This window comes from Salvia splendens, chromosome 12 (genome assembly GCF_004379255.2).
Source record: "Salvia splendens isolate huo1 chromosome 12, SspV2, whole genome shotgun sequence".
Classification (NCBI taxonomy): Eukaryota; Viridiplantae; Streptophyta; class Magnoliopsida; order Lamiales; family Lamiaceae; genus Salvia; species Salvia splendens.
In genome coordinates, this window is record NC_056043.1 from 28,608,059 (window position 1) to 28,620,555 (window position 12,497).

At 34.4% G+C, this 12,497-nt stretch overlaps 1 protein-coding gene across 4 annotated transcripts; it reads right to left on the reverse strand.

The window, feature by feature from the left end:
• Positions 1-6,600: 6,600 nt before the first annotated feature.
• Positions 6,601-10,796, reverse strand: LOC121758822 (bifunctional dihydrofolate reductase-thymidylate synthase 1-like). 4 transcript variants are annotated; one of them, XM_042154232.1, is made up of 12 exons: positions 10,674-10,784; positions 10,286-10,339; positions 9,472-10,031; positions 8,950-9,355; positions 8,797-8,841; positions 8,571-8,636; positions 8,226-8,287; positions 7,789-7,863; positions 7,535-7,700; positions 7,220-7,343; positions 7,006-7,112; positions 6,601-6,831 (listed from the first exon to the last, which is right to left on the reverse strand). In XM_042154232.1, the coding sequence occupies exons 2-12, from the start codon at positions 10,334-10,336 to the stop codon at positions 6,721-6,723; spliced, it is 1,773 nt and encodes a 590-aa protein (XP_042010166.1). In that variant the 5' UTR covers positions 10,337-10,339; positions 10,674-10,784; the 3' UTR covers positions 6,601-6,720. The 4 variants fall into 4 exon arrangements, with proteins under 4 accessions (XP_042010166.1, XP_042010168.1, XP_042010165.1 ...); XM_042154234.1 differs by lacking the exon at positions 10,286-10,339 and having other exon boundaries at positions 10,674-10,796; XM_042154231.1 differs by lacking the exon at positions 10,674-10,784 and having other exon boundaries at positions 10,286-10,415.
• Positions 10,797-12,497: the final 1,701 nt, after the last annotated feature.

Genomic DNA, 12,497 nt, shown 5'->3' on the forward strand with positions numbered 1-12,497 from the left:
TTTTTGAGTGGATAATCTTATTTAAATCTTGATTCTTATGGAGTAGCTCTTTTTTTGTGTTGGGCATTTATGAAAAAAATTACTAGTAGATGATGTGATAGTTAGACTTATTCCCAAGAATATAAGAGCATCTGACGGTGGTGTGCCGATGTCCCGGCGAACATTTTCGCAGACATCTAAAAAAACCTCCTGCCACGTTATAAGGACTTTCCACTGCACTGCCAACTCATAAGGATTTCCAACTGCACAGTGGCGGACATCCCCAAAGACATCTCGACGGACTTCTCACAATAATAAAAATTCACAAATTTACCAAATTAAATAATTTATGGAATTAAAATTTCGCCACGATTAAGGAATAAAATTTTCATTAAATAAAAAAAGAAAGGTATATTTCAACAAAAAAAACTAATACAAGTGGTGCGAATGAAATGAAGTTCAACGACCCGTATTTATAGAATTTTCGAAAAAAAATATAAAATAATCAGGACGTCCGCTTGAACGTCCGTGGGGTCAACGCAATGGCGGACGTCGCAACGGACGTCCCGGGAACGCCGCGGAACTCCGGTGTCCGCAGCGGACGTCTGTATCCGCGTCACCGCTGTGCAATGGCAGACGTCTCGAGGGGTCGCGGATCTCTGGCACGCCGGCCGGACGTCCGCCAGGACGGGCGCCATTGTGGATGCTCTAAGGCCATCCACAACGCTGTCACTATACCGTCCCTTAAAACACTATTTGCAGGCCCCACTGTACTTTTTTACTTCATCCCTTAACTAAGGGACGGAACCTGCAACCCTTCGTCCCTTAACCGTCCCTTAAATTACTATTCATTCAATTTCATTTTTTTTTTCACCAAATTCAATTAATAAAAACACACTTCATTAAAAATAAAATAACATTACAACATAAAAATGTAAAAAAATTAAAAAAAACATAATTAAAAATCCTTAAAAAATTAACAATACATAATTTAATTTCCTCCACCAAAGTTTGCCCAAATGTTCTCCATGAGATCATCTTGGAGTTGGGCGTGGGCGGAAGAGTCACGTGTCCTTGCCCGAATAGACAACCGTTCTTGTATAGACGGATGCACTCCACTTCGAGGCGGACTACTGGCGGTTGAGCTTCCGGGGGCTTCGGGGTCGAACCAATTTCCCGCCTTAGGTCCTTCGTCTTGGACAATCATGTTATGCAAGATTATGCACCTATACATGATGTCAACCATGTTCTCCATGAACCACGAACGAGCCGGGGCTTTGATAATGTTGAAGCGCGCTTAGAGAACCCCGAACGCCCGCTCCACATCCTTCCGAGCAGCCTCCTGCTTCTGCGCAAAAAGCGTCTGCTTTGCGTTCACAGGCCTAGCGCACGTCTTCACGAAGGTTGGCCACTTCGGGTAGATGCCGTCGGCAAGATAGTACCTCATTCTATAACGCCGGTTGTTAGCGGTGAAGTTGATGGCCGGCGCTTTACCATCCAAAACTTCAGCGAAGAGGTCGGATTGCTGAGCACGTTTATGTCGTTGTTCGAGCCGGGGACCCCGAAGTACGCATGCCAGATCCATAGCCGGAAGTCGGCGACGACCTCGAGTATAACGGTGGGGTGGGTGCCTTTGTGGCCACTCGTGTACGACCCCATCCACGCCACCGGGTAATTCTTCCATTGCCAGTGCATGCAGTCGACGCTGCCAAGCATCTCGGGGAAGCCATGCACTTGTTCGTGAAAACGGAGCAGGAACTGGCAATCTGTCGTGCTTGGATTCCGGAGAAATTCGTAGGTGAAGGCTGCCCGGACACCTTTGCAGAATTGGAGCAAGTACATTCTCCCAGTGTTGTCTCCAATGTGGAGGTATTCGTCGAACACATCCGTCGTTTGTCCAGTCGCAAGCTGACGGATTACTGCAGTACATTTCTGCAGCGTCGAACCTTTCGTGGAAGAACTCTTCCCGGCCCGCCAATGTATTTGCGATGTGGAGAAATAGCGGTCGCCGCATGCGGAAACGGCGACGGAAGTAGGTATCTCCCCACACCGGATTATCGCAAAAGTAGTCGCGGACTAACCTTGCGGCGGCTTCCTCCCGGTTACGATGAATGTAAGTCCGGGAGGGTCTTTGGGGCGGCGCGGCTTCCTCCGCTTCCTGGCGTCGATCTTCTTCAAGTGATTCTTCCATTATTTGATTCATTTGCTCATATGGATCCATGAGATCGATTAAATTTGGGGGAAGCATAAAAGAGAGATGATTTGAGATGAAAATTGGAGAGGAAATGGAGATGATTTGGGAAGAATGGATGTGTAGTTGTGTGTGAAATGATGATGAATTATGAGTATTTATAGAGTAAAAAAAATGGAAACGGTTATAAAAAACGGTAACATTACCGTTTTCACAATTTATTTTTTTTTCGATTTTAAAAAAAAATGAATTATTGCATCAGGGTGACGAATCACACTCGTGGGCCGGCGCGTGGCGAGACGTCACGAAATTGGTCACTGCGGGACGTGCTGGGGACGGGACGAGACGCTGCAACGCGTCCCGTCCCGGTTCCGTCACTGCGGAACGAAACACGGGCCACCCGCGTAACGCGCTGCGGGTGGCCTAAGGGCTTCCAAATTGGAATTTCCATTTAACGTTATATTGAGTGTTATATGGTTACTTTAAAGTTGTACTATAAATCAGTTTTGTTTACTAAATTTAGTTCACCTATTAATTTATCTTATACTATATTGGATTTTAAGAATATTAACTGAATACGATATGTTATGTTTACTTTAAAATAGGTGCGTATATATTATTATCTGTATAGAGATTAAATGTTAGTAATACTGTAAAAAACAGTCTATTTTTTATACAGTCAAAAGGTTCTATTTTAGACAATATAACTATTTATTGCTTACCCTTCTTACCGATGAATAGACTATGTAACCAATAAGGATTCAGTTATATTTCTATCTATTCTCACAAGCAGCATTAAGTGTGACCAATCCGCTTGTAGCTTTTGTAACTACATGTGAAATATATATACATTGCCTTGCCTCACACATAGAAATATTACTACAAATCTACAATATTCAGTGATACTACTACTATTATCACACAAAAATGAAAAACACCCACACGCAAACGTAATTTAAGAGTTACTCCTACTATATATTCTTGAGATTAATAAAAACTACTACTATTTACAGTATATTATTTCACATTCATAAGATTTGTCTACAGAGTGAGAGATTTTGTGATTAGTTTTGTGACCCTCCATCATATCAAAGTTGATTTCAAAAGTTTAATTGTATTGATTGATAGTTTAATTGCATGGTTTTTTAAGTCAATAAAATTCCCTAAAACCAGTTTTTTTTTTATTAATATTTGTTTCGATGTGTTTTTAAAATTGGTTGACTAGTTAAGTCATCAAAATTTTACCTTACAAAAAATTCCATTTGCCAGCTCTCTTCATATTGAGGTGGTTTATTTAGGCGACGACAGTCACATCGATCACTCATATCCTTTTTATTTACTTGATTAATTAATATAATTCGATTAAGTTAATTGATACATACTCATGATTATTAATAATGAATTTTAAATACAGAATATAAATATTTATTTTAATTATGTAAATGTATCTTACATCTGAAGGTATATTAGTACTACTAATAAATGCTACCACGATACTAATTCTGTTGCATATAATACTAGGTAATATTAGGTATAAAAAGGGCCTATATCCAAATTGGGGAACATAAAAAACCAAAACGTTAAATTAACAAAAAGAGAAATCGAAATTGAAGTGCCATCAAACGACAAAAACTTTAGTATTCTTTTGCATCTAAAACTCCCATCAAATGGATAAATGCCAGCTGCTGGATTGGATTGTTCCTTTGTTCTTTTTTGCTTTGCTTGATATAATAATAACAATTTTAATAATTAAATCTGTCCCTAGTTACAACATATATGTATCAATCGTAATAATTTAGTAATTAATTCATGTCAATTATTCATACTCGCATTTGAAAGAATTCTATTGAATCTCAAAATCATTAAGTTCGGAATTTCCTCTGTAATTGGAGTGGCATTTTAGATATTTGACATACATTTATTGCATTATACGTAGGAGTAATATTTACAATTGAGAGGGAGGAGTTGAGGTTGGCATACACCTTAAAAGAAATTTTAATAGTAGTGTTTACTCTTTAGTAGGCCATGATGAAATTATTAGCTACCCAAATAGTGGTACTACTATTATTGCATTTTGAACGCAAATAGATGTTAGGATATAAATCATAAAGCTATTTATTGCCCAAGCATAACGTAGAAAAACCATGGATATAGTAAATTTTGTTTGGGCTACTTTACTACTACTAGTCTTTAAACATGTTGGTTTATTGTAAAAAACTAAAAATTAAGCTTTGCTAAAATATGATGACATTGTAGCATTCAATTCTAAAGTTAAATTTTTAGCAAAATCAACTATGGTAAAAACAAAATAAAATATTACTATATGCTTATATATGATATTCGAACTACTTGAAGCATTCATCCAATAAAGAGATTCATTGTATGAATTAATTCTACCTCATAACAATTTAAGTTCTTATTTAAACCCCATCCATATATTTTTCCAAATATCAAAATAATTCCTGGTGGCATGACATGATTTATTCTGGCGCCGTCGCATTTGTTTGAGGCAGACTCGACAAAATAAATATATATGCAAAATTCAAATCATTTATTTCGATGAATTATTAACATATTTGTAGACTTTTAGTGGAGAGATTGATAAGTAATCACTCTATTTTTTTTACCTTTACGGTTTAACACACGTTTTTATATTTAATGAATAAAATAATATGAATGCCTTATTGTGTTAATTTGTTTTCTTATAAAGAAGCAATTCAAGTTCCATTTTATAAGGAAAAAGAATATTTATTTATTTTCTAGAGCTGCGCAAAAGTATATATTCAAGCTATAAAAATTCCATAGATCCTAAAACAGCTCAATTCATTTAGGGACATTGAGTGTGTCCAGCTTCAAAATTAAAACTGCGTGGTCTTGAAATTGAAAGAAACTTTATTATAATAACCAATAAATTTAATGGAAGCCCCTAATATTATTACTATATTTATTGTCACACGCTTCAACTTACCATCAAAGTTATAAATAAATGTTACAACAAAAAAAACTACTATTATATTAGAGGAAATTATTATTTCAACGACCTTAAATCAGTTTTGATTTTTGATATGTATAAGCATTTATAGTATGTTCGATCGACAACCAGTTATATCTTTCACTTAATCAAAAATATTGTTTATATATAGCAACTATGACTTAATTGTTAATGTTAAAAATATTACAAGTATTTTTAACCCACCAAAATTTACTGTAAAAAATAGGAAAATTACCATCGATACCCCAACAGTATATTTTATTTCACAGTTGGGTATGTAAATTACTAGTACAAATTAATGCCCACAATATCATTACCTTTTTGAAAGGGGGGAAATTGTTATATTTATTTATTATTCTTTTTAAATCATGGATTAATGGGATGGCTTATAGTTTTTGACGTGGTCATGATGTTTCATAAATTGTAGGGGTAATGGGTAAGTTAAGTTATAAGAAATTTGCCATTTAAGATGGAGGTGAACATTTTAATGGGAATGCCATTGAGAAGTTACTCATTGAATTTTATTTCAAGTGTTATAGAGTCTGCACTGGTCAGATATTTTTTTATTTTTTGAAATGATGTAAATTGCACCTTACTAACATTGATTGCAATAATAGGAAATTCTGTTGTGTTTTAGCTTATTTATTATTTGTATTCAATGAATGGTAGATATATTTTACCTAAAAACTAAAGAAAAGTATTAGGGATTTACAACTACAAATAAGGATTTTTTCCGTTTTAAAATAATAAAAAAATTATATACATCTAGATATGCCGTGCATACACTTCCATTACTCCAATTATTCATCAATCCCCAATTATAATTAGTAATCAATAATTAAATTTTTTAAATATCTTGTCAAATATATGAACAAAATCATACAGTTTTATTGTTTGATTTTGATAGCTAATTAAAATTTTATTTCATTTTCGCGAAACAAACGGTAATGGACCTTTAAATACAACTACATGGATCAATGTGATTGTTGTTGCTATCCATTTAATTAAACTAGTAAAAGAAAATCTAGTCGAGCTCATTTAACTTTTTTATTGCAGTCGTTTTGCCTTGAGTTTAATTTGTATTTTATTCCTTTTAATTTGTATAGGAGCATGAGAGATTAAAAAATGTGGCTTGGTTTGGCATTTTGTTACGCAAATCAAATTCGTTTTTAGTTCATAATTTGTTGAGAAGAAGTAGAATTTTGTTTTAAAATTTTTCTTAATTACTAAACTCAACACCATCGCTTCAATTGATACATAAGTTTTAATGTGATTGTCTAGTGTTTTTTCCTATATGATTAAGCTCACTTATTTGATTGCCTAGTATTATTCTCTGTTTCAATTAAATTAAAATACTCTTGATTATGATTGTATCCAAAATCAGGTTTGCAAGTGCAGCTAGAATTGTTTACACATTTGGATGAATTGAGGAAGTGAGTGATGATAGCAAGTTGGGTAGTCAATACTTTATGCTAGTAGTATTACAATGAAGCACATAACAAGGTGTGTGGACAAGACATCAATCAAGTCGAAATCAGCTGCAACTTTAATAATTTCTTTACACTGCCATTTTCATTTCTATCTTCTGGTGAGGCTCATAATTTCTAAGCTCAAAATCAGCTGCAACAAATGAATCAATCTCCTTTTTCTCTGGGTTGATCTTCAGTATCTGTTTTCAAATGGAAACACAATACTAAGTTACAGAGCAGTGCTAAATAAATGGTTATTGCATATGCCAAGGATTTCATTAAATTAATCGGAGCTGCTGCTAATCATATTCATGTAGTAATAAGTTACCAATAGATCTAGAATGACTGTAGCGCAGAAGTGATGTGATACTTACCGGGAAAGGCCTCGGATGTTTCTTAAGTTGGTCCTGCAAAGGGCTGATATGAGTCTTATAAACATGAGCATCTCCAATGACATGAACAAAATCACCAGGAACAAGATCTGCGGATAGAATACATAAAAGAAAACCACATGTAGAGTACGATGATCTCATATTTAGTAGTAGTAAAAGATTTGAATTCTACTAATATTTAAAAGTAAATCCATACCACAAACGTGAGCGAGCATGCATGTCAGTAGAGCGTAGGATGCAATGTTAAATGGCACCCCAAGACCCATATCAGCAGAGCGTTGATACATCTGACATGATAGCTCACCATTGGCTACATAAAACTGCAAGTAAGTCATGTTAGAAGTATCAAATGGAAGGCTATAGCACACAACTTGATAAAATTGTTCCTTGTTTTATTAGAATTTTTTTAACTCCTCTATTCCTGACTCTGGAAAAATTTCTATTAACTTTTCCAAAAGATCAATTTAGATATGGAAGCGGCAAACTAGAAGAGATGAAGGGGTGGTGATACCTGACCAAACATGTGGCAAGGCGGTAAGGCCATCAGCTTAAGATCAGAAGGATTCCATGCAGAAAGAATAATACGCCTGTCATCTGGTTTATTCTTAATCTTATTAATCACATCTAGCAACTGATCAAACCCTTGCCCTGTATAGTCTGCATGCATATCGGTGTATCTGCAATACGAAAAATCCTTAATTGTAGGGACAGAAATATATTTTGTTTCTTCGCTTATTATACAGGAAAGCCCCGTTGTGTACTAACCTAGCACCAAAATGTCTCCACTGGAAACCGTATACTGGTCCCAAATCTCCCTCTTCCCTGTCTGTCAAAGCAATACTGGAGAATACAATCAAATATTCTTTCATCAGATTGAGCACATCCAAAAATGGATTTCATACCTTCACATGAATTTGCTTTTTTATTAATTCTTACAAATCATTTACTACTTAGCAATGGCAGTCGTAGGAGATTGGGCCAATTTGTGATTTTGGTCAAAACTAGGAGAGACATAAATGCCATAATTTATTTATTTATTTATTTTCTGGGGAGTTAAATTGAGCGAACCAACCGGCCAAGATTGCAAAAATTCAATATTATGGTTGAATTGACAATTCTCTTTTAAGATTATGAATTCGTAGCATGCTTTTGGAATTATTAGCTATTTAGCCTCTAAATCGAAATTTTGAAGCTGTGAATACCTGTCGAGGTATTCTCTAGATGCATTGCCATCCCATATGTGTATCCCTTTTTCTTGTAGAATCTATATTAAAGGGCATTAAGTTAGAATCAAATAACAAGCGCATATATACAATACATATAAGAATGTGTAATATACTACAACTCTACAAGTAACAAAATTTGAAAAGAAAAAGTATGTAAGTGCAGCACAAATTCTGTTCAAAGTAAGTACAAGAGACGAGAACTTGTCAGAAGAATTTTGCTAGTTAAATTTGTAAGCATACAACTATTGCTTTTAATAATACTAAAATACAATTCTACTTGATAAATTTGGTGCAAGGAATACATAAACTAGTTGAATATACCTTAGCATTTGTTGAACCACTGATAAACCACAAAAGTTCTTCAACAACTCCACGCCAGAAAACCCTCTTTACACCAAGATTACAGTCATTCACCACCACAAGAACAGGTAGGAAATGTTAATTGTTGATTTACAGCACATATACAAAATTTTATAGTACTAAGCTGTGGAACCACTGCATCATTTCAAATAAACTAGGTCAATGGGGACATATTTCACAAGGATACCTTTGTTGTAAGAAGAGGGAAAGATTTCCGCAGGTTAAAGCGCATCTGAAAATTTTACAACACAACTATTAGGAAGGGCTGCATTTAGCAAAAAATAAAATGAAGGGATGCATTAATATTTCCAAATATAGTTCGTTTCAGTTTACAACATACCTGGCAGCCAAATTTTGAAAGAGTGCCAGTCCCAGTGCGGTCATCCTTTTTGTTCCCATTCGAAAGAATATCGTGAACCAGTCTCAAATAGAGAAACTCTTCATGTTTCTCAAAAATAATCTTCGGAAGCAAAGAGAAATCTGAAAGTTTGGGCTTTATGGAATGTGATGAACTATTGCCATTGCAATTCATATCATGTCCACACTCGGCAGGTTTCCTATTCGAAGTTTTTAGTCGCACATATGTCACAAAACAGTAATTGATCCCATTCTCCTCAATGGGGAAGGATGAGTACCATGGCTGGTAAACTGATGTATCAATAGGAGGTATAAATGTGTCACATTCAAAATGACTCTTGATTTCAGTTATGTGGATAGCATCACAATCCTCGGCATTAAGGGTTTCCCTGCACCAGTACTCATATAAAATTTTCCTTTCCATTGCATACAGATATACAACAATTGAAAATAAATAAATAAAAAAAGAAAAAAGAAAAAAAAAAGTAAGAGAGTGATATTCTACCTCAAAATCTGACCACCTCCTATCAGGAAAACCTTCTCTATGGACGAACCATAGGGGGGCTCTCCCAACAATTTCAAAGCTGATGAAACACTTCCACATAAAATAACATTATCAGAACCAGCGGCAATATCAGAATTTCCAGAACGCGTCAGCACAACATTGAGACGACCGGGCAAAGGTCGAAACTTTTGGGGAATACTTTCCCAAGTTTTCCTCCCCATAATCACAGCATTTTTCTTATTGCAATCTGATGTATTCATGGTGATATCTTTGAAAAGTTTAAGATCACCGGGCAATCGCCATGGCAAGTTACCATCTTTTCCGATACCCATATCTTGAGTTGCAGCCACCACTACCTGATAAGTCCTATGGGAAACTGACGTGGCATTCACCTCACCACTAGCGGTGCATTCTTTTGAACTTGAATCCCCACCCATCACTAAATATGCTGAACAGAATCTTTTCCCAGTAAACCGTTTACGAGCTTCAAGAGACCGCAAGATCGATGAATGTGATGCCAAAGTAAATATACTACTCGTAAAAGTGTAGTCTACTGCAGCCTGCAAATTTATTAAAAACACATCTTTCAACATACCCAAATTTATGGATGAATAACATAGATAGATAGTTAACTAGAATTAGCTGTATTCGAGTTGTAGGATTAGTAATATGTTCCAACAATCAAAATAAAACTACTAGTATTTTTATTGCTGAATTTTTCACATCAAACATCCGAAATACATCAACAAGCAGATGAGAAATAGAACAAAAAACAAGTAACAAAGTAACGGAAATCGAGCAGCAATGACCTTTCCTTTTTGCAGAACAACGCAATTGGAATTCTGGTGCAGCAACAGGAAATCATTTTCTGAAATTTAGGGTTGCATTTCAGTAGGTGAATATGGATCTGTGGCGAAATGAAGTTTAAAAGCGGGAAAAGACGGAAGAAATTGCAATTTTGACACTTTCCCGCCAAAAACAATCCCTATCACATTATCCACCCAAAAGTTATACTGTTGTATGTCAAATTCTCTCAATAATTTCTGATAGAATTTTTAGTCTTACTGAAAAGTTGATACCTCCCTCCGAATTGATAACAGCAAAAACGAGTATTTGGAATTCCAAAACCAATTTGAAATTGCAATACTTACTACCCTTTGAAGCCTAAATTTGACACATGAATGCATGAGCATCTCACTTACATGGGAATTGAAGTTCAAGGGCTTCAATTTACAGGAGCTACTTGTCACTCATCTCTCGGCGGATCGTTGTTGTCCAATCACCGTTCCACGGTGGAAAGCGATAGAAACAGGGGTTTTTGAAAAGTTAGGAAAATTTGTGTTGGATTTCTTCGGGTTAGACTATCTCCATCCGTGACACTCACCCAACCCAACCCCAATCAACTTTTTAATAAAATATTCATTTCTCTATCCTCCACATACACAACTCTCTCCCAATTCAACCCCCATCAACTTTTTTACTTCCATCAGTGACCCCAACCCAACTCAATTAAATATTTTCTTTTTCATATATTTTATATTAATATTTTAATTTATAGTTACTTTAGATATATTAAATAATGTCTAAAAATTATAATAAAAAAATATATGATTCAAATTTTAAACAGAAAATATTAGATATTCAAATAATTAAAGCACAATATAATAATAAATTACACACATTAAAAAATAAAAGGCGATAATAGAAATAAACAAACCAAAATACAAATGAAGAGTGAAAAAAAGCTAGCTTAAACATGATCAACATTAGTACATATTTAATTGTTTGTGCCAAATTTAATCCAAATATGCTCAATCAAGATTAAAAATGTAAATCTATATATGGATAAATATATTTCTTATTGCAATAAAAATATATACAATAACCAAATATGATACAACTAGTAATAAAATAAATCAATAAATAAAAATAAAAGTTTTTCAATATTAACCAATAGGGTTGTGCCATGTGTACATGACCTCCACTTTTTGGAAGGGCCGGCTACTTGACAATGGGAAGGGAGGTTGGGTTGGGTTAATTTAGAATTATTTTTATTTTTTAGTTTTTTGTCCTATATGGGTGACCCTCCATCCATTGTCACGGATGGAGGTGTTCTTAGAGAGAGAGAGAGAATGGCATAAAATTTCAAGAAGTGACTTGGCTGAAGTGGGCTGGTGGAGTTCTTGGTTGTGGTTGGCGGAGATGCTGTCAAAATTTTAGGTCGGCTTGCTCTTCCTACAAACTTGAATGAAAAGAAAATAATACATCGTAGGTCAAAATTGTAATTTTGATATTTTTTTATCTTTATGAAATTAACTACAAAGTTTTACAATTAATTTAATATTATTTCATTCGAATTTAATATAAAGTTGAAGTAGTATTCAAGAGAAAAAAGTTACAAACTTTTAGACATGCAAAATTCTTATAGTAGTTCGAATTTAAGAAAAAAATAACTACAACCTTTGAGAAATACGAAATTCATAAGCTTTAGTAAGATATTAACATCTTTTATCCATCCACAGTAAGAAAATAAATTACATTAAGAAATTAAATTACATATTAACATCTTTCATCCGTCCATATGTAATTAAGAAATTAAATTACATTTTTCATCTTTCATCCGTCTACAATAAGAAATTAAATTAAATTAAATTAATCTTTCATCCATCCACAATAAGAAATTGGCATATTAACATCTTTCATTCATCCACATGTAATTAAGAAATTAAATTACATTTAATTATAATAAAAATATAATTTATTAATTTAAAAAAAAACAAATTGAATATAATTTCATTATAATAAAATATAATTTATTAATTTTAAAAAACAAATCGGATAATTTGGGTATACCTGATTGGGTATCACCGTGTCGGGGAACCCGATACCCGATTATCCAAAATTCTCACTACCCGATCCCGATCCAATATCCGAAAAATCAGGTTTCGGATATCCAATTACCCGACTTTTTTGGGTTTGGATATTGGGTATCCAATACCTAATATCCATTTTGACAGGCCTAATTT